Source organism: Microtus oregoni, unplaced genomic scaffold, assembly GCF_018167655.1.
Source record: "Microtus oregoni isolate MIOR12 unplaced genomic scaffold, Mior012 000027F_ref0000203, whole genome shotgun sequence".
NCBI lineage: Eukaryota > Metazoa > Chordata > Mammalia > Rodentia > Cricetidae > Microtus > Microtus oregoni.
The window spans coordinates 19,891,948-19,912,862 of NW_024543086.1; the positions used below are offsets into that span (position 1 = coordinate 19,891,948).

Genomic DNA, 20,915 nt, shown 5'->3' on the forward strand with positions numbered 1-20,915 from the left:
TTTTTGTGTAATACTAGATTTGGTAAGTCACCGCAGGTGATAGCTCTATGTTCTTAGTCCCCAGCACTGGCAGGAGGTGACCAGCACCAAGATGACAGGTAAGGATTTCCACTACCCAGGCTGCAAAACCAGTTCTAAACACGTAAACTCAGAGTTTGGGCAGTGCAGTCCTGGACAGTGGACAGCTGGGGGCACATGAGCTGAAGACTAGAGGAGAACCCCCAGAAGCAGGAAAAGGTACTCCGTGCCTAGGGTAGGAGACCCTTTTCCCCCCACAGACTACAATGGGACAAGCCCCGCCTTTTCAGAGAAGCCCCCAGGTTCACTGGCACCCACCAGCAGAGCCCGTAACAGGCCAGACGGCTGGGCAGTCCAGAGTGGCTTCCTGGAGTAGTGAGGGCGTTTGCTGTTTCTATTACTTGTTGATTTGTGTGTGTTCTCTTGCCAAGTCGTGTTCTACTTGCTCCCTGCTGACTTAGCTGGTGGTTCAGGGAAGAGCACTTCGTAGCGTCTGGTGAACTTTGCCTTTGTGGAATAGCGCTAGGAACCACAAGGGGGTGCCCGAGAGGCTGGCCACGATCCCGTGGTGCCCCGCGGCTAAGCACTGCGCAGGCGCGGTGCCGCCTTTCCGCGCAGGCGTAGAGGTCTCCGCGTCCTCTGGCCGGGCTGGTCCGGACGCGGAGCGAAATTGAAGGTCTGCGGGGAGGGCTTGCTGCACCCATGCCGGACTCTTGGGACAAGGATGTGTACCCCGAGCCCCCGCGCCGCACGCCGGCTCCCTCGCCACAAACCTCGCTCCCCAACCCCCTGACCTACTTTATGAAGGCCTTCGATCTCGTCGTGGACCGGCCCGTGACCCTCGTGAGAGGTACAGGGTCTAGGATTCCGCCCGCTCAGTAGCTCCTGGTCCCCCACGGATCCCACGTCCAGTTCCCGTCCCCAGGAACCACCACCCGATGCATGTTGCTGCCCCTCATCCAGAGCCCCCGAGTCTAAATCGATTCTTTTTCCTTTTCCAAATTGTCTCTTAACCTCCCCAGTGCACTTATGACACTGAATCTGAGACACCCCGGAACCGAGCCGTCACTTTTTGTTTCCCCGCTGCACCCCAGACCACTTCCCAGGCCCTCCCGTCGCCCCCGCGGAATAGTCCCCTTTGCGGGACTACACCCTGCCCATAATTCTTTCTGCCTTCAGCAGAACCCTGACTACTCTTGACCCTGGTCGCTCTTTTAAACGGTAGTAGCGGGAAGCTGGGCGGGTGGTGGTAGGGCCGGTGATGAGTTCGAAGCCAGACTGATCTAAAGAGCGAGTTCCAGGACGGCCAGGGTTACACAGAAAAACCCTGTCTTGAAAGGAAACAAAACGGTAGTGGTCAGGAATCTAGCCCACCACCAGTCATCTCTGTGTCACGAGTAGCCGGCCAGTAAGCCCCGGTTGAAATGGACGGTGTTTGTCCATTTGCATGGGCAGGGTGTTCATTCGTTCTTTTTGGGTCACAGCTTCATTTGTCCAAAGTTTGTGTTTTAAATGACTGCTCTTTATCCCTGGTCCCAGAGAGTGCTCCATTCAACCCTTGATGGCCCAGTTTGCCAGCATGGTAAACAGTTGGGACATGCTGGGCACTATGTCCAGTGGACTAAGCGGCTCATCTGTTAAGCATTTGGGGTACAGAGCATACTCAGGTGGTTGTTTTTGCTTTTCCTTCTTCCAAGTGTTGAGGCTCTGCTAAGGTAGATTATTTGATACAGCACCTTCATTATTGTCCAGGACAACATAGCAAATACTTTTGTCAGCTTCCCAGACAAGTCACTGCCCCAGGTTTACAGATGGTCCTTGGCTTAGGAAAAGTTAAGTTTTCAAGCCAGTGCCAGGTGGATTACTGCATTAAGGTCAGCTCATTTTTTAGTAACATTTTAGGATGTCTAAACGCGTGTGTGAACCCTGTGCTCTTTAACTAACCAATGGAAAACATTGGGTCCTACTGCTGAATTCCCAATGGAGCTTCCTTGCCTGTTCAAACCCTATCTGTACTGTGGGGCACATAGGCCTAACTGCGTTCTAAATACCCAGCTATGTCTCTTGTATATAAGGACCTGCCCTCTAAGGTGGCTAGGGGCACGAGGTGAGATATGCCACTGAAGGTGCCTGTTACTGTAAAACCTTGGGACTTCAGACAGGCCTTGAGTTTGAGGTGTTTTTCTTTGCAGAGTTTATTGAGCGACAACATGCCAAGAACCGAACCTACTACTATCACCGGCAGTACCGACGTGTGCCAGACATCACGGAATGCAAAGAGGGTGATATCCTGTGTGTCTTTGAGGCTGAGATGCAATGGAGAAGGGACTAGTAAGTTCACAGCAGGGAACAATTGACTGAATGGCTTTATCCAGCATACCCCCCTTCCAATAAAGAACCCATACAAACTGGAACAAGCCTCCATCCTTTCAAATTCTTGACAGTCACTGATAGCCCTTGTTCTTTCAGCAAAGTTGACCAGGAAATTATGAACATCATCCAGGAGAGACTTAAGGCTTGTCAACAGAGAGAAGGAGAGAGCTCAAAGCAGAATTGTGCCAAGGAACTGGAGCAGTTCCACAAGGTGGCTAAAGCCTTCCATGACCGCTGTGAGTGACCCTAAGCTCTTTCCAGGGTTTGGGATCTTATGGCTTTTCCTAGCCGCTAAAACCTCACCCAAATTCCCATCCTTTAACAAGCTCTCTCCACCCCATCTCTTCTACAGATTATGACCTGGGAGCCTATTATTCTGCCAGAAAGTGCTTGGCAAAGCAGAAGCAGAGGATGCTGGAAGAGAGAAAGGCTGCCAAGCAATCGGCTGCTGCCTAGGACTCCAAGAACTCTCGTGACTGGGTGTACCCTACCTATTTTATTGTCCTCTAAATAAATGCAAGAGACAAATAAATGTTAACAGACTTAATTCACTTTTATTTTCCTTGTATAAAAACCCTTATGTGGTGGCCACAGCTGGAGCCTGGGTCCTCTGAACAGAGACTCTGGTGTGGGTTTTCACAAGATGGTCAGTGAATTCCTAAAAAGAGAAGTAAAATATTAATACAACACATTCCCTACTCTTGAAGAAAGTCAAAGCCAGCCAACACCAACACCAGCTAAATCAGTGTACCTGATAAGGAGACTTGGTGAAAACAGTCTCTTTCCAGAGGTCGGGGGTCAGGTAGCTGTAGGTCTTAGAGATGGCATCAAAGGTGGCTTTGGCTGGAAAAAAAAAAGCGAAAAGGGTTGGTGGCTTGATTTCTGAAGATAAAAGTCCCTCCCACTAAGGAGCTGTTGCACTCCTTGGAGCAGAGGTCACTTTGGTGACAGGTCCGATCTCCATCCCTTAAAAACACACCAAGCACCCATGGCCTGTGTGTGATCCACCTACCAAAGTTGCCCAGGGTGGCAGTGCAGCCCCTGGCTGATGTGTAGCAGTCATCAATGCCAGCCATCATCAGTAGCTTCTTGGGCACAGGAGCAGAGACTATGCCAGTGCCTCTGGGGGCAGGGATGAGACGCACCAGCACAGAACCACAGCGGCCTGTCACTTTGCAAGGAACAGTGTGGGGCTTGCCAATCTTGTTCCCCCAGTAGCCTCTCCGCACAGGGACAATGGAAAGCTTGGCCAAGATGATGGCCCCTCGGATGGCAGTGGCTACCTCCTTGGAGCACTTGACACCGAGACCTACGTGACCATTGTAGTCCCCAATAGCGACGAAAGCCTGTGAAGAGGAGACTTAGGTGGAATGGCTGGTGGTGTTTCACAGATCCAGCATATCTCGACTCTAGGATCTGTGGTGCTCCTCTAGGCAAGAGAGGCCACTGGGAGGCCAATCCAAGGTACTTGAGGAACTCTTTTTCTCTCTCTCCCGGTACGAAAGTCACACGGGTGAAACCTAGTGTGACTATGCAGAGTGAGAGAGTTTTGCTCAACCCCACCACTTGATCTTAAACCTTCACCCTGCCAAAGGACAGACTTGAATACCTTGAACCTGGTCCGCTGGCCTGCCCTCGTCTGCTTCTGCACGGGCATGATCTTCAGAACCTCATCCTTTAGGGAAGCTCCCAGGAAAAAGTCAATAATCTCAGATTCCTAAAACAGATAGTGGGAAACATGTCACTAGATAGTAAAGGAAGCTATTGCCAAGTAGTCTTCTCACCCCGATAACGGATGTGGCAGCAGAGGGTCATCACGATAGCAACCTTCCCACCCCAAGCGACCTTTCAGCACCGAGGTGTGTCTGTACCTTAATGGGCAGGGAGAACAGGTAGATCTCCTCTAGGGACTTGATCTTCATGTCCTTAACCAGGCGGCCCAGCTTGGTGACGGGAATCCACTGCAGGAAGACGCCAGTCAAAAGGCTGCCTCAGGCAAGAGCGCATGGCCCGGCCCGCCCACGGCCCAGACCTACCTCCTTGTCTTCAGCTTTACCTCCGCGAGCCCCGCGGCCTCGGCCTCGGCCACGGCCTCGACCACGGCCGCGGCCCCTCAGACCGCTGCCAAATCCTCCGCGGAAGCCGCCACGGCCTCCTAATCCTGGGCCCCCGGGTCCTCCGGGCCCTCCCGCTGCACCGGCGTCATCCGCCATTTGCTAGAGACAAAAGGAAGCAACTCAGCAGGACCCTAAACGCCGCGGCCGCTTGGGGTTCCGAAGCCGGTCTTTCCGGCTAGGGGTGTCTCGCTCCGGATGTCCTCGGATTTCCACTGCCCAGGCCTCACGCCCGCCCCAGCCACACAGACTCACGTGTTTTCCAGAAGAAGAAGAAGAGCAAGGGTGCGCGGAAGGGAGTTTTTATAGTGCACCAAGCGCCGCGATATCTCGACTGCCGGCGCAGATCATCCCGAGCTGTAATTGGCTGAGTGTTATCCCGCCCCCGCCACGTTCTCTCTGCGCCTGCGCGTTTTCCCTCGCCGAAGCCGCGACGGGGCGGGACTATAAAGAGCTCGGGCGGGCGCCTCTCGGGCCCCGTCGTGCTCAAGAGTGTGTCTCACCGCGCTGTGTGTCAGGTAGGTTGCGCCTCACCGGCCTCTATCCGCGTTCGCTGTTGTCCCGGTAAATGGGCGTTCGTTGAAAATCATCTTCTGCATTGGCTGTGGCCGGAGGTGAGATTCGGCGCCCAGAGCCACAGGGGCCTCAGCTCACCGCCCGCTGCCCCAGTGTGGGAGGGTGAAACCCAGGCCCCTACACTCCGGATCGCCTCGCCGCTCTGGCTGCCTGGCTGGTGCCATCGATCCTAACCACGTCATTTCTCCGCAGGTTCCACCGGATCTGGAGACTGCTACCGCCGCTTCGCCCGCGAAAATGGCAGGGTTCCGGCGTCCTGTTAAATAAAGTGGTTTAACTTTCCGTGTATGTATTTGTGTTTTGGGGTGTTCCTTTCAGTTTAAGTGAGATATGCATTCGTGGCCAGGTGTATTGGTCCCAGCGGTCAGCATCTGGAAGGCAGACGCAGTCGGATCTCTTTCAAAACTAGCTTTTTTAAAATGTGTTTTTATTTCGCCTACATGTATGTATGTGTACCATGTGCGTCCCTGATGTCCCCATGGATATGACCTCGGATCCTGTGGAACTGGAGTTTCGTGTAGTTGAAAGCGTCCATGTGGCTGTTGGAAACCAAACCCAGGTCCTTTGAAAGAACTCCGGTTCTGAGCCATCTCCAGCCCCGGGCATAGCTTTTTTGTTTTTGTTTGGAGGGCAGGTCTTGGTCTGTATTCAGTGAAGGCATAGAATTTAACAATCCTGCTTCAGCCTTCCAAATGCTCAGATCACACCTGGGTTTCCAACTGTTTTGGACACTATACAGGTAGAATTAGGGAGTTTATGTGACAGCTTTAAGCCGGGTTATATTTTATTTTTTAATTATTTTTTTTTTTTTTTTGGTTTTTCGAGACAGGGTTTCTCTGTGGCTTTGGAGCCTCTCCTGGAACTAGCTCTGTAGACCAAGTTGGTCTCGAACTCACAGAGATCCGCCTGCCTCTGCCTCCCGAGTGCTGGGATTAAAGGTGTGCGCCACCATCGCCCGGCTATATATATATTTTTTTTGAGGCAGGGTTCCTCTGTATAGCTTTGGAGCCTGTCCTGGACCTTGCTTTGTAGACCAGGCTAACCTCAAACTCAGAGATCCATCTGCCTCCCGAGTGCTGGAGGGATTAAGGTGTGCAACACCACCACCCAACTATTTTAAAATTATTTAGAAAGTGACCACCTAGGGACTGAAGAGATGGCTGAGGCTTAAGAGACTGGCTGCCTTCTCAGAGATCCCAAGTTCAATTCCCAGCAGCCACATGGTGGTTCACGGCCATCTGTAATGAGATCTGGCGCCCTCTTCTGGCCTGTAGACAGAACACTATATAATTTTTTTTTTTTTTAAATGACTGACCTGACCACCTATACAAAAAGTGATCTTGAAGGAATGTGTTGGCATCTTTTTCCCTAGGGAGACATCTGTCCACCCCAAATAGGGCACCAGTGATGGCCAAAGTGTGTGACTTCACTGAGCATATGCGGCCCCAAAACAGCAGTCCTACCCCATCAGAGATGACCTAGAAGCTGCATGGTGGAGTGACCTTTGTAGTTACTTGGTGTGTGCTTTGGAATCTCCCAAGCCTGCAGCTGAAGGAGCGGATTGTCTGTGAATGTCAGTGGCTCCGCTACTGTTCCCGTAGGCCTCCTTTGTATTCTGCTTAGTTATGGTTATTTGGCCAGTGTGACCTCTATACTAATATGGAGACTGTTATAGTAAAGAAGAAACTGCAACACGTATACTAAAATTTATTAACTAGGTGGTGGTGGTGCATGCCTCTAATCTCAGCACTTGGGAGGCAGAAGCATGTGGATCTCTGAGTTTGAGGTCAGCCAGGGGTACACAGAGAAGCCCTGTCTCCAAAAACCAAGGCCTTTTTTGTTTCTTGGTTTTACAGTTAAGTTGAAAAGCCTGGGCTCTTTTACAGGATGGCCTAGTCCTTGGGAAGGGATGATAATGGAGGAGGCTTCAATCCCTGTGATCCTGCTGGCCTTGGGGAACTAGAAGCTGTCAGCCAAAACCTAGGCGGCAAGGGAGAAACCATAGACTACCCTGAGTTGAGGCTACTCTACCACCCACCTTCAGAGGGAAAGGGTAAGGTGGCCCTGGGCCAGAGCTGTGATTGGCCAAAGCTAGACAATGCCACTGTGATGTCAATCCCCATGTGCTGTGAAATGGACACTCCTGACCGCTAAGCCTCAGTGGAGCTGCCGTCCAGACGCAGATCATGGTGAGCCCCGGGTCTCTTTCCACCTGCCCTGATGCCATCAGGAATCCATGGTATCTCACGCTTGAGAATGGATGCCAGCTGTTTTATGGGACAAGAACACCTTTCAGAAGGCTCTAGGTGGTATAGCCTGAGCTATTCCCAGCCTCTTCAGTCAAATCTTGGGAGAGTCAACTCCCACAGATTCACCCTTGAAGTGGGGTCTGGTCCTTGGGGGCTCTGTAATTAGGTTTCTTCATGTAGCTTGCCTCCCTACCAAAAAAATTGCTGAGGTATCTTGTTGGTATGAGTGCTTGGGGGCAGGAGGCATGGAGTCTGGTCTCACCCAGGCCTTAACACTGACCTGGCCTTTGCAGAGTGGTGGGTATGATCTCAACCTCTTTACCAGCCCTCCTGACTACAACTTCCTGTGTTCCGTCTGCCATGGGGTTCTCAAGAAGCCAATGAGGTTGCCATGCAGTCACATCTTCTGCAAAAAGTGCATCTTCCAGTGGCTAGCCAGGTGCCATTGGGAATCCAGGAGGGTGGGGGGCAACTCCTGCAGCCAAGAATGGGAAGGGAAGGGCTATCCAAAACTGGGTTCCAATGGCTATAAGACTCAGCTGCAAAATCTGGGACACTCAGAATGTGTGTGCCTCCCTCTCTGGTGTCTGAAGTCCCACATCCTCACTCTAGCCCCACCCCCATGATGTCTCCTCCAGCCAGAAAGGAGGGACTAGCTGGGTTGCCCCCATGAAGGCTGCTCTGGAAGTCACATGACTTTACCACTTCCAACATCACACTGATACCTCTTTCTAGACAAAACTCCTGTCCATGCTGTAGACAAGAGGTGAAAAGAAGAAAGATGGTCCAAGTGAATAAACTCCGGAAAACCATTGGCCGCCTACAAGTCAAGGTAGCTCAGGGCATCCATCCACTCCTGTCCTGGGGGCGGGGGGGGGGGTGGAGCAGAGCCAGAAGAGTTGTCAAGAAGCCCCTTGTCAGAACTGAGTAGAAGGCAAAGGTCATAGACATGGTTAAAGACATGAATTAGGGTCTACCATTTGCTGTGTGACTGGGCAAGCTGCTTATTCTTCCTTGGTTCCTTGGAACTTCAGGTGTAATGTGGGAATCATAAATGAATTTCAGAGATAAAGTGCCTGGTCACTAGCCCTTGGCCCTCTAACTTACAAAATGGAGAAACTTGGAATCAAAAAGTTAGCAGGCAGCAAGGTGTGGTGGCGCACACCTTTAATCCCAGCACTGAAGAAGCAGAAGCAGGCTGATCTGAGTTTGAGAGGGCCAGCTGGTCTACAGAGCAAGTTCCAGGACAGCCAAGAGTACATAGACAAACCCTGTCTCCAAAAACCAATAAAAAGCTTATGAGGCAAGCCGGGCAGTGGTAGTGCATGCCTTTAATCCCAGCACCCAGGAGGCAGATGCGGGAGGATCTCTGTGAGTTCAAGACCAGTCTGATCTACAAGAACTAGTTTCAGGACAGGCTCCAAAGCTGCAGAGAAACCGTGTCTTGAAAAACCAAAAAGCAAGCAAACAGAAAGCATAGGAGGTTCCAGAGTTCACTGTTCCCCTGTCAGGGAATATCATAGATTAGAGATTATACAGGAGCCCCACGTGACAATACCTTAACCTAGTTTAATTCACACCCTGCTTTCTTATACTCCCTAGTGCAAGAACGCTGCAGCTGGCTGCTTGGTGACATGCCCTCTGGCTCATCGCAAGAGTCACCAAAACTCATGCCCCTTTGAGCTGATGACCTGCCCCAATGAGGGCTGTACTGCACGGATTCTGCGTGGGGACCTGGATGAACACCGCCAGCATTGCCAGCAGGATGGCCAGCAACGCTGCCCCTTAGGCTGTGGAGCCACTTTGGCTGCCTCGGAGGGTGAGCAACACAACTGCTACCGTGAGCTCCGTGATGCTTGGGAACAGCGCCACGAGCGCAACCGGACCCTGCTACTGAGCCTGCTGAGGCGTGTGCGTCGGGTGCACCGCACCACCAACTTCATCCGCCGGCAGCTGGCACAGCTGGGCGACTTCCTGGAGGATGATTCCCTGCTTCTGAGTTCCAGGGCACAGGAAACTGGGGTTGCCCAGGAGGCTGAGATGTGGGGTGTGCAGGGCCAAGGTGTCTTATAAAGGAGTTATATAGACGCTAAGCCCAGGCCTAGCCCACCTCATATCCTGTGTGTGCTGTTCTTTGTTGTCCTTGTCACCTCTGCTAACCTTCAATACCAGACAATGGCATTTTCCTCCCCCAGACGTTTTTTCCTCTGACTGGATCTACCACTGAGTAGACCCTGCAAAGCTGTTCCCTTCTTTTTTTTTTTTTTTTTTTTTGGTTTTTCGAGACAGGGTTTCTCTGTGGTTTTGGAGCCTGTCCTGGAACTAGCTCTTGTAGACCAAGCTGGTCTCGAACTCACAGAGATCCGCCTGCCTCTGCCTCCCGAGTGCTGGGAATAAAGGCGTGTGCCACCACCGGCCGGCAGCTGTTCCCTTCTTGAACTCACTCTTCTTTCCGCTTTTCTCTCGGCCTAATAGCTTCCTAGCTAGTTACACAAATAACTCAAAACTCTAAATCAAGAGTAGATGACATGTCATTCAGTGGCAGTACATACTTTTAATCTCAGCACTCGGGAGGCAGAGGCAGGATGATCTCTGAGTTTAAGGCCAGTCTGTCTATACAGATAAACCCTGTCTCTAACAAAAAACAAAACAAAACCACTGGCTGATCTTCTAGAGGACTTGGATTTTATTCCCAGGTTTGATTCCCAGCATCCAGCTATTAATATAATCTGTAACTCTAGTCCAGGGCTCCAGGGGAACTTATGCTTTCTTCTGGCTTCCACAGAGATGCAAGAAAAAAAAGGTGTGGTCCAATTATTGACCCATCATTATGTGAGTCAGTATATCCTGTAAGGTGGTCTGACACGCTTTTAGAATTTGAGATCTCTTTCCAGAAGACAAACTATGCCTCTGGAGGCAGGATCTCTATGCTGTCCTAGCTATACTAAAACATTATGTAGACCAGGCTGTCTCAGACTCACAAGGATCCTAGACCCTCTTCCAAGGCCTGGGATTAAAGGCATGTACCACCATGCCTGGCCACAAGTAGCTCTGTAGATTGACTTCATGTTTATCAATGTTTTTCTTGTTTTGACACAGAATTTCTTTGTGTATCTCTGACTGTCCAGGAACTCACTTTGTAGACCAGGCTGGCCTCAAACTCAGAGATCCACCTGTCTCTGCCTCCTGAGTGCTCGGATTAAAGGTGTATGCCACCACCACTTGGAGTGTATGAATGTTTGTATATGCATTCCTGGTGCCCTAGAAGTCAGAAGAGGACATTGAGTACCCTGGAAACGGAGTTATGGATGGTTGTGAGTCACCATGTGATTGCTGGGAATCAATCCCAGGTCCTCTTCAAGAATGAGTGTTCTAAACTGCTGAGCAGTGACCATTGGGAAGGTCCAAGAATCCAGTAGGTGTTCACTCCACGAAGCTGATGTCTCAGATGGTCTTCAGTATATACCAGAATCCTGAGGAAGTAGGCAAGGAAAGGAAAGGAAAAGGAAGGGAAGGGAAGGAAAAGAAAAAGGAAAGGAAAGGTAAAGGAAGAGGAAAGAAGAGAGGAAAGGAAAAAGGACTGGCTAGTGAAACCAGCAAGCAAGCAGGCAAAGAGCAAGCACCCTTCTTCCACGTTCTTTTTTTTTTTTTATTATGTATACAATATTCTGTCTGTATGCCTGAAGGCCAGAAGAAGGCGCCAGACCTCTTTACAGATGGTTGTGAGCCACCATGTGGTTGCTGGGAATTGAACTCAGGACCTTTGCAAGAGCAGGCAATGCTCTTAACCACTGAGCCATCTCTCCAGCCCCCCACGTTCTTTTTATAGGCTGCCAGAAGATGTGTCTCAGATCAAAGGTGGATCTTTCCATCTCAAAAGATTCAGATTAAGCCAGGTGCTGGTAGTGCACACCTTTAATCCCAGCACTCACTCAGAGATAGAAGCAGGCAGATCTCTGTGAGTTCAAGGCCTACAGAGCAAGTTCCAGTACAGCTAGGACTGTTATATATAGAGAAAGCTTGTCTCAGAAAACCAAAATAAAAGAAAAAAATTCAGATTACAATTGGGTAGTAACTTCAAATGATTTAATTAAGAAAAAGTTTCTACCCTGTCTCAAAAAAACAAAAAACAAAAAAAAAAAAAAAGAAAAAGAAAAAGTTCCTCAGGAAAGTCAAGAGCTGATACACAGAGAAACCCTGTCTGGAAAAACCAAGTGAATACATAAATAGATAAATAAATAAAAGCTTTTAACCAGGAGGGTGGTGGTGGCTGCCCACACCTTTATTCCAAGCACTCAGGAAACAGTGGTAAGCAGACCTCTGTGAGTTTGAGGCTAACCTGCTCTTACATAGTGAGTTCCAGGACAGGACAACACAGAGAAGCCCTGTCTTGAAAAACCAAAAAAAAAAAAGAAAGAAAGAAAGAAAAAAGAAAGAAAGAAAGAAAAAATAATCTACCTAGTTAGTTACAGATGTAGTCAAGTTGAGAACCAAGAACGCCCATCACGGGATAGTGAACTTCCCAGATAGCTGGCTTCTTCTCACCCTCCTGACCTAAAATAAACCCCTGGCAGTTTAAAACAAAAGCTTTGTAGACTTTGTTTTGTTATTTTTTGAAACAAAGTTTCTATGTGTATAACTCTGGCTGTCCTGGAACTTGCTTTGTATACCAGGCAGGCCCTGAATTCTAAAGAGATCTTGGTTCTGCCTCCTGAGTGCAGGGATTAAAAACTGTTGCAACCATGCCCAGGCCAGAAGCAATTTTTTTTTTTTTTTTTTTTTTTTGGATTTTCGAGACAGGGTTTCTCTGTAGCTTTTTTGGTTCCTGTCCTGGAACTAGCTCTTCTAGACCAGGCTGGCCTCGAACTCACAGAGATCCGCCTGCCTCTGCCTCCCGAGTGCTGGGATTAAAGGCCTGCGTGCGCCACCACCTCCCGGCTCAGAAGCATTTTAAAGAGCTGTACACGCTCGGGAGTTAGAGGCAGATCTCTGAGAGTTGAAGGCCAGCCTGAGGGAGTTCTAGGACGACCAGAGCTACACAGAGCAACCCTGTCTCTAAATGGCCTGGGCCAGAGAGATGGCTCACTAAGTACCTGCTACTGTAGAACTGTAAGACAATTCTGAAGCCATTTCTGACAACTCTCAGTCTCAGCAGTAATGCTCCCCCTTCCCCTCTGGGAACCAAGCACCTAACAATTACCCACACACATACTGAAATGTTGGGAACGTTCCATCACCTTCCTGAGTCCTTGTGAATGTTCTCCAAATAGATCTCAGTTATTAAATAGGGGGGCAAGATAACCCTTAGGTATCGATTCAGTGACTGATGTTTTGACTTAGGCCCTGGGAAGGGGCAAAGTGACCCTCAGATGTTTTCCCTTACCTCATCTGATCTGGCAACCACTCTCCAGCCAATTATTGGTAATAGCCTTTTTGAATAAGCCAATCATAATAGTTAAAGGACAACCCCCTGACACCCCTTCCTTCTGTGGTTTTTTCCTTTAAAAATAGCCTGTACCAGACATTCAGGGTCTTCTAGCCTCCCGACTGCTGGAGGACCCTGTCATGACAGAATTAATAAAATCCTCATGCTTTTACATCAGCTGTGATGAGAGATGTCTCTTGGGGCGACTCCTCCTCCTTGGTAATCGGACAGTAGGGTCCAACACTACCAAGTCTGATAATCTGAGTTTCATTCATGAGACCTACACAGTGGAAGAAAAAGCCTACTTCCATGTCTTCTATCTCCACACACACTATGGAGAGTGGGAGGTCAGGTGGCATACACATACACACTTAGTGATAAATTGAGGGTATGGTATTCAGAGGCTGAAACAGAAAAATCTTTTTTTTTTTTAAAGATTCATTTATTTATTATGTATACAACATTCTGCCTCCATGTATGCCCACACACCAGAGGAGGGCGCCAGATCTCATTACAGATGATTGTGAATCACCATGTGGTTGCTGGGAATTAAACTCAGGACCTCTGGAAGTCCTCTTAACCACTGAGCTCTGGAAGTGCTCTTAACCACTGAGCCATCCATCTCTCCAGCCCCTGAAACAGAAAAATCTTGAGCCTGAAGCCAACCTTGCTACCACACAGTTCCAGACCAGCCTAAAACTAACAATACATAACCAGAATTTTCCTTAAGTTAAATTGTTTTGTTTTTCAAGATAGGGCTTCTCTGAGTAGCCCTGGAACTCACTCTGTAGACCAGGGTGGCCTTAAACTCAGTGATCTTCCTGCCTCTGCCTCCAAGTGCTGGGATTAAAGGTGTTTACCACAACTACCTGGCTTAAATTAAATTTTATTTATTCATGTTTTTTGAGTCAGTGTTTGTCTGTGTGTAGCACTGTCTGTCCTGGAACTAGCTCTGTAGACCCAGGCTGGCCTCGAACTCAGAAACCCATCTGCCTCTGCTTCCTGAGGGCAGGGTAGAAACAGGGTGCGTGCGCCACCACCATCCGGTTTCAAATATTTTTTTTTTTTTTATTTTTTGGTTTTTCGAGACAGGGTTTCTCTGTGGCTTTGGAGCCTGTCCTGGAACTAGCTCTGTAGACCAGGCTGGTCTCGAACTCACATAGATCCGCCTGCCTCTGCCTCCCGAGTGCTGGAATTAAAGGCGTGCGCCACCATCGCCCGGCTCAAATATTTTTTTAATGAAAAGAAAACAAGACAGCCTGATGTTGGGGTGTTGGTAGCCCACACCTTTAAATCCCAGCACTGGAGAGGCAGAGGGCAGAGGAATTTCATGAGTTCGAGACCCGTCTGGACTACAGAGCGAGTTCCACGGCTGCACAGAAAAATCCTGTCTCGAAAAAACAAAACAAAACAAAACAAAAAAAAAAACAAACAAAAAAAAAGAAGAAAAAAACAAGACAAAATTAAAACAAATAAATAGAAAAGACAAAATGAGGGCTGGATAGATGGCTCAGAGGTTAAGAGCACTGGCTGTACTTCCAGAGGCCCTGAGTTCCTTTCCCAGCAACCACATGACAGCTCACAACTATCTGTAATAAGATCTGGTGTTCTCTTCTGGCATGCAGGCATACACGCAGACAGAACAGTGTATACATAATAAATAAATAATTCTTAAAAAAAGAAAAGACAAAATGAAAATAAATAATAAATTAAAAAAATAGTAAATAAGTAGTCAAAAAATGCAAGACGTTCAGCAAGTTGGCCGCTGCTTTCAGCTTCCACTTCCGGTCGCCAAAGCCGGTACCCACAGTAGTCTCCCAGGGCGAGTACTGATGATGTCAAAGTAGTTGCAGCTCGTGATGTCATCAGAACGTGCCATGAAGTACAGAGCACCGCGTTGTCTGTTTCACGCGGCCAAGGGCTGCTGAGCTTGGAGGAATCGACTGCACTCGGAGATGGCCGAGCCTGCGGCCGGAGTGAGCCGCTTCAAAGCCAAGTAAGCCCTGGGCGGAGGCGCCGGCGGCGAAGGGAGACGGGTTCGCTGTCTGAGGAACCGGGAAGAGCCAGTTTAGGAGGGCGTTCACGGTGATACAGGGGGCTGAGGCCTGTGCTCAGTCAGCCCCCCTGGCTGTGTGCAGCTCTGTTTAGTGCTAGGATGGGAACAGGCCCTGCCTTTATCCGTAGTGTAGTTTCCAGACAGTTTTTACCGGTCGCTGAGTAGATTAGATTATTGTTAGCAAAGAAAGCACCGCTGTTGGTGGGTTCACTGGGTGCAGAGCACGGGAGGCTGGTTTTATCCTGATGGGCAGACCTCCAGAGAGTGGACTTGGGGCTGGGGGCATTGCGGGAGGTGAGCATTGGATTTGGGAAGACCAGCCCAGCCCACATAGAGGATAGAGGCAGAAGACCTGTCACAGGACCTGGGCCAGGAACAAGTTGACAGTTCAGAAAGATGGGCAGAAGTCCTTCCTGGGCAGGGTCGCGGAAGCACGTGAGACGAAGGGAAGCTTTGAGCACTGCGATGTCACCCATCGACTGTTCTAAAGGGCACTAGACAATAGAGATGGAAGGGTAGGCAGGGCACCCAGTAAGGAGTTTGGTAAGGCCACTTCCCGCACCTCCCAGGAAACTGCAGTGGCTTGGCTTGGACCAAAGCAGTGGAGAAAATGGGAAAGAGGACAGCTAGTTGGGGAGAAACCAAATGAGGCTGAGGCAGGAGGAGGGAGACTTGGTAGTGTAGTGGCATGCTGGGCCTCACTGGTGAAGACCTCGAGAGTGTGTTACCTTTTTCTGGCCTCCCACAGCTAGCAGGGAGCCCCCAAAAGCCTCTCTTCCGAAGCCTGGTCTGTTGCCTTCACCTTATTCAGGCCTACCTCTTCAAGTTATATGACCACCCCTTGAAGGCCAAGAGGCATGATCACCAACTAGCCTTGAGTCTCAACCTTTCTGTAAAGTGATGATAGCATCCACCCTCTGAGCTGTTAGGGTTTTTTTGTTTGTTTGTTGTTTTTTTGTTTTGTGTGTAGGTTTTTTGTTTTGTTTTTCTCGAGACAGGTTTTCTCTATATAATAGTCCTAGCTGTCCTGGAATTAGCTCTTGTAGACCAGGCTGGCCTCAAACTCACAGAGATCCACCTGCCTCTGCCTCTCAAGTGCTGGGTTTAAAGGCGCTCGCCACCACTGCCTGGCTGAGCTATTAGTTTTTATCTCTAGGTTCCTGCCGATGCCTAGGTACTCTGCAAGGTCAAGGATTTGACTCATCTCTGGGAGAACACCCAGGACAGGGCGTGGAATGGGCCGAGGGACTTGGGCAATCACTCAGTATCGTATTCTCTTTCCAGCTATGCTGTTGAGCGAAAGATTGAACCTTTCTACAAGGGCGGGAAAGCGCAGGTAACTATCTCCACGGGCAGTTAGGGGGCAAAGGGATAGGGAATACTGAGTGGTTCCTTGACTGAGACCTCTTTGTCCCTAGCTGGACCAGACCGGCAATTACCTCTTTTGTGTCTGTGGTACCAAAGTCAACATCCTAGATGTGGCCTCAGGGGCTTTGCTTCGGAGCCTGGAGCAGGTGAGGACAGGCTAGGCAGGTGTGAGGGGCTTGAAGGGAAGGTAGCATATTCTTATGGCGCTCTGTATTCCCACTCTCCCCTTAGGAGGACCAAGAGGACATTACTGCCTTTGACCTCAGTCCTAATGATGAAGTATGATGGGTAGGGGTGGTGGGTAAGCGCTGGTACCTCCCTTCCACACTGAATTGGCAAATGTGTCTTATCCTCTGGCTGTACTGTCTTACCCTGCCCCCAGGTCCTGGTAACAGCCAGCCGGGCACTGCTGCTGGCTCAGTGGGCCTGGCGAGAAGGCACCGTCACTCGTCTGTGGAAGGCGATACACACAGCCCCTGTGGCCTCCATGGCTTTCGACACCACCTCTACACTGTTAGCTACAGGTGGGACCCCAGCTAGGTGGGGGTGCTGGAGGGCACAAGGGCAAGGACTCTGTACACCTTTACCTCAAACATTCCCACAGGTGGCTGTGATGGCGCCGTACGTGTCTGGGACATTGTGCAACATTATGGGACACACCACCTCCGAGGCTCCCCCGGTGTCGTTCAGTGAGTGGGTCGGTGGAGGAAGGGTGGCTAGAAGTACCGCCCTTGGAAGTACGGCTAATTCGTCTCTATCTTGCTCCAGTTTGGTGGCCTTCCATCCAGACCCCACTCGTCTGCTGCTCTTCTCCTCAGCCGTGGACACCTCTATCCGTGTGTGGTCCCTGCAGGACCGCTCGTGTCTGGCCATTCTGACCTCGCACTACAGTGCTGTCACGTCCCTCTCCTTTAGTGAGGATGGCCATACCATGCTCAGGTCAGCGGCTGGCCACACAGGGCTCGGGTGGAAGGGGAGGGATCTGGAACTGAGGGATCTGTTTCTCCTCAGTTCTGGCCGTGATAAGATCTGCATAGTCTGGGACCTTCAGAGCTACCAGGCCAAGAGGACAGTGCCGGTGTTTGAGGTATGGCCTGACAAGCCAGGGCCAGCGAAGGGGGCAGGGATGGGAGTCCTGGCTGTATAGGCCCTGACCCTGCTCATCCACAGAGCGTGGAAGCTGCTGTGCTGTTGCCCGAGGAGCCGGCACCTGAGCTGGGTGTGAAGAACTCAGGCCTACACTTCTTAACAGCTGGTGACCAAGGTGTGGGGAGGCTGGCCACATGTACATGAAGGGCGGGGAGAAGCCTGTGGACCTCATCCCCCAACAGCCTTGTCTTCATATAGGGATCCTCCGTGTGTGGGAGGCTGCTTCTGGGCAGTGTGTGTACACCCAGCCACAGATGCCAGGACTAGGGCAGGAGCTGACCCATTGTACCCTGGCCCGCTCTGCGGGCCTGCTCCTCACGGTCACCACTGATCACAACCTGCTTCTTTATGAGGCACGTTCCTTACAGCTTCAGAAACAGGTTAGCACTTCCTTCTGCCGGTGCAGGGATTGGGGGTTAGGCTTCCTTTCTTACAGGCCCTCACTATGACCTTCCTATCTCCCGCAGTTTGCTGGCTATAGCGAGGAGGTGTTGGATGTTCGGTTCCTTGGGCCCAATGACTCTCATATTGTCGTGGCTTCCAACAGCCCTTGCCTAAAAGTGTTTGAGCTGCAGACTTTGGCCTGTCAGATCCTCCACGGTCACACAGGCAGGTCATGCCCTCTGACATCCCTGGCACCTTAGCCTGGCTTTGACAGCTTCCCTTCCCTGCCCCCTTTGTATAGTTCATCTCTGACCACTCTTCCCCTCTCTTCCAGACATTGTCCTGGCCCTGGATGTGTTCCGGAAGGGGTGGCTTTTTGCTAGCTGTGCCAAGGTGAGACTCCATACGAGATACAAAGGAACAGGCCTCCCAAGTGAAAACAAAGGCAATGGCCCCATGACCCATCGCCTTTCTTCCATCCCTACTGTCTACAGGATCAGAGCATACGCATCTGGAGGATGAACAAGGCTGGCCAGGTGGCCTGTGTCGCTCAGGGCTCCGGACACACACACAGCGTGGGCACTATCTGCTGTTCTAGGTACTGGATCAGGACCGGACCCAGGGGTATCCAAGGAGGTAGAGGCCCAAGCCATTGGTTTCTAGCCCAGGGTGGAGAATGGGTGTGCTGGTTTGACCACACTCTGAGGCTTTCACAAGGATGTAGAACAGAGAAGAGGCCCAAGGAGACTCAGGTGCCATGGCAGATTTCTTGGAAGTGGCCTTGGAAGGTGGACAACATAGGAAGGACTTGAGACAGACAAAATGGCACTGAACAAGGTCCTGCTGGGGGAGGTGACCTTCACTAAGAGTTTGACTCTGGTTGGAACCAGTTGCTAGATGTGGTGACTCTAAGGATAGGTGGTGCAAGTAGAGGCATTGGGGGCGATGTAGACCAATCTACATCCTGAGATGATCCCTCTGGTCCTGATGATGGTCTGGAAGGCCAGAGCTTGTTATACTGCAGACAGTGTCCTTGGACCTGAACAATGTCTCCCTTTCTTGTTGGCTACAGGCTAAAAGAATCTTTCCTGGTGACGGGCAGCCAGGACTGCACTGTGAAGCTGTGGCCCCTCCCTGAAGCCCTGTTGTCCAAGAACACAGCTGTGGACAGTGGCCCAATGCTTCTGCAGTCCCAGACCACCCAGCGCTGCCATGACAAAGTAGCCGCACATGGCCTCTGGGATGGGGTGTGACTGATCCCTAGCTTGGAGTGAGTGTCTGAGTTTTACCACCTGCTCTCATCACCAGGACATCAACAGTCTGGCTGTCTCCCCCAATGATAAGCTGTTAGCCACGGGCTCACAGGACCGCACAGCTAAGCTCTGGGCCTTGCCTCAGTGCCAATTGTTGGGTGTTTTTTCCGGCCACCGACGTGGCCTCTGGAATGTCCAGTTCTCACCCACAGACCAGGTGCTAGCCACAGCCTCTGCTGATGGCACCATCAAGCTCTGGGCACTGCAGGACTTCAGTTGTCTCAAAGTAAGTGTTTCCCCTTATCCTGTTTCCCCCTCTGGTAACAGTTCATACTCATAAGGCTTGGGTTCCTCTCTTTCTCCCCTGCAGACCTTTGAGGGCCATGATGCTTCTGTGCTGAAGGTGGCCTTTGTGAGCCGTGGCTCACAGCTGCTGTCTAGGTGAGTGGGCTAGGAGAGGGCTGGGGGTGTGTAGTGGGGGGTCATGCCTCAAAACTAAGTCCTTCCGTTTTCAACCTCAGTGGTTCTGATGGGCTTCTGAAGCTGTGGACCATTAAGAGCAATGAGTGTGTACGGACACTGGATGCTCATGAAGATAAGGTCTGGGGGCTGCACTGTAGCCGACTAGATGACCACGCCATCACTGGGGGCAGTGACTCCCGAATCATTCTCTGGAAGGTTGTGAATCCTAAGGGGTGGGATGAGGCAGGGCATGGGACAGCACTGGGGCTTGTCTGATCCTAATTTGATCCCAGGATGTGACAGAGGCCGACCAGGCAGAAGAGCAGGCCAAACGGGAAGAGCAGGTGATCAAGTAAGTCTGGGCTCAGTGGCACCCGCTGCATACCCTCAGCAGACCTCTTCATGCCCACAGCACCCTTGCACGTCTCCAGCATAGCATCTCCTAGAGCCCTCAGCAGCGGTAGCCCCTGTGAGGCATAGGAAGCAGGTTGAGGTAGGACTCACACCTGTGGCTCTTGGGCCCAGCCAGTGTCTCCGATTGATGTCTTTTTCTTCTATCCCACCAGGCAGCAAGAACTGGACAACCTGCTCCATGAGAAGCGGTATCTCCGGGCACTAGGACTTGCCATCTCCCTGGACCGCCCCCACACTGTACTGACTGTTATCCAGGGTCAGTACCTGCCCCAGTGCAGGCTGGGGTTGGGATAGCCCCAGGGACCAACAAACCCTTTCTTTAAGCTGACTTCCCTCTCACAGCCATCCGGAGGGATCCTGAGGCCTGTGAGAAGCTGGAGGCCACTGTGCTCCAACTGCGACGAGACCAGAAAGGTTGTGGGCAAGCTGGAAGGGATCAGCCAGGGGAGGGGGTGACCTGGTGGGCAGAACACGGTGGAATGGCCCAATAAACCGGGTGTCTGTCCCTATACTCACAGAGGCCCTGCTGCGCTTCTGTGTCACGTGGAACACCAACTCCAGACACTGTCACGACGCCCAGGCTGTGCTGGGTGTGCTGCTGCGGCATGAGGCCCCCGAGGAGCTGCTGGCCTATGACGGGGTGCGGGGTACACTGGAGGCCCTGCTGCCTTATACCGGTATGGGACATGGCCTTAGACCCTGGGACGCCCCTGGTGGGTTCGCAGACAGCCCCCTCTTCCCCCAGCCCCAACTCCTCTGTCTTCCTCCAGAGCGGCACTTTCAGCGGCTTAGCCGGACGCTACAAGCAGCCACCTTCTTGGACTTCCTGTGGCACAACATGAAGCTGTCCCCACTCCCTGCTGTTCCCCCAGCCCTGTGAGGCACATAAAAGTTGCACTTTTCTATCTCTGCTTCTCATATGAATCTGACCAGTCTCCCCCAAAATCACTGGCCACATTGGTCCACCGTAATTTCAACTGTAGAAGTTCAAGCCCTCCCACCCCATTTCAAGCCCTCATGGCACAATGAGATTAGGTGAAATCATTCCACTTTTATTTAGAGAAAATGGGAAGT

The 20,915-nt window shown here is 51.0% G+C and overlaps 4 protein-coding genes, 1 long non-coding RNA gene and 2 other non-coding genes across 7 annotated transcripts; 5 read left to right on the forward strand and 2 right to left on the reverse strand.

Annotated features, from left to right (window-relative positions):
• Positions 1 to 618: 618 nt before the first annotated feature.
• On the forward strand, positions 619 to 2,929 carry Ndufb10 (NADH:ubiquinone oxidoreductase subunit B10). Its single transcript, XM_041676277.1, has 4 exons — positions 619 to 868; positions 2,211 to 2,349; positions 2,488 to 2,627; positions 2,744 to 2,929. Exons 1-4 carry the CDS (start codon positions 721 to 723, stop codon positions 2,845 to 2,847), a joined length of 531 nt encoding a protein of 176 aa, XP_041532211.1. The 5' UTR covers positions 619 to 720; the 3' UTR covers positions 2,848 to 2,929.
• On the reverse strand, positions 2,926 to 4,898 carry Rps2 (ribosomal protein S2). Its single transcript, XM_041676276.1, has 7 exons — positions 4,761 to 4,898; positions 4,428 to 4,607; positions 4,263 to 4,352; positions 4,001 to 4,108; positions 3,404 to 3,737; positions 3,143 to 3,234; positions 2,926 to 3,049 (listed from the first exon to the last, which is right to left on the reverse strand). The coding sequence occupies exons 2-7, from the start codon at positions 4,602 to 4,604 to the stop codon at positions 2,969 to 2,971; spliced, it is 882 nt and encodes a 293-aa protein (XP_041532210.1). The 5' UTR covers positions 4,605 to 4,607; positions 4,761 to 4,898; the 3' UTR covers positions 2,926 to 2,968.
• On the reverse strand, positions 3,806 to 3,939 carry LOC121464086. The gene has a single exon (XR_005976489.1). It is a non-coding gene; the product is annotated as a small nucleolar RNA SNORA64/SNORA10 family (small nucleolar RNA).
• Positions 4,899 to 4,984: 86 nt separating the features above from the next.
• On the forward strand, positions 4,985 to 5,369 carry LOC121463797. Its single transcript, XR_005976473.1, has 2 exons — positions 4,985 to 5,119; positions 5,274 to 5,369. It is a non-coding gene; the product is annotated as an uncharacterized LOC121463797 (long non-coding RNA).
• Positions 5,080 to 5,206, forward strand: LOC121464089. Its single transcript, XR_005976492.1, has one exon. It is a non-coding gene; the product is annotated as a small nucleolar RNA ACA64 (small nucleolar RNA).
• Positions 5,370 to 5,538: 169 nt separating the features above from the next.
• On the forward strand, positions 5,539 to 9,484 carry Rnf151 (ring finger protein 151). Its single transcript, XM_041676589.1, has 4 exons — positions 5,539 to 5,640; positions 7,624 to 7,769; positions 8,066 to 8,162; positions 8,933 to 9,484. Exons 1-4 carry the CDS (start codon positions 5,539 to 5,541, stop codon positions 9,401 to 9,403), a joined length of 816 nt encoding a protein of 271 aa, XP_041532523.1. The 3' UTR covers positions 9,404 to 9,484.
• Positions 9,485 to 14,598: 5,114 nt separating this feature from the next.
• Positions 14,599 to 20,746, forward strand: Tbl3 (transducin beta like 3). The gene is made up of 22 exons (XM_041676533.1): positions 14,599 to 14,751; positions 16,096 to 16,147; positions 16,230 to 16,325; positions 16,411 to 16,458; positions 16,562 to 16,703; positions 16,784 to 16,868; positions 16,948 to 17,118; positions 17,191 to 17,266; positions 17,350 to 17,443; positions 17,527 to 17,708; positions 17,796 to 17,937; positions 18,047 to 18,105; positions 18,207 to 18,310; positions 18,785 to 18,932; positions 19,021 to 19,251; positions 19,336 to 19,406; positions 19,487 to 19,643; positions 19,721 to 19,779; positions 19,994 to 20,097; positions 20,184 to 20,255; positions 20,360 to 20,518; positions 20,612 to 20,746. Exons 1-22 carry the CDS (start codon positions 14,711 to 14,713, stop codon positions 20,719 to 20,721), a joined length of 2,403 nt encoding a protein of 800 aa, XP_041532467.1. The 5' UTR covers positions 14,599 to 14,710; the 3' UTR covers positions 20,722 to 20,746.
• The last annotated feature ends 169 nt before the right edge of the window (positions 20,747 to 20,915 follow it).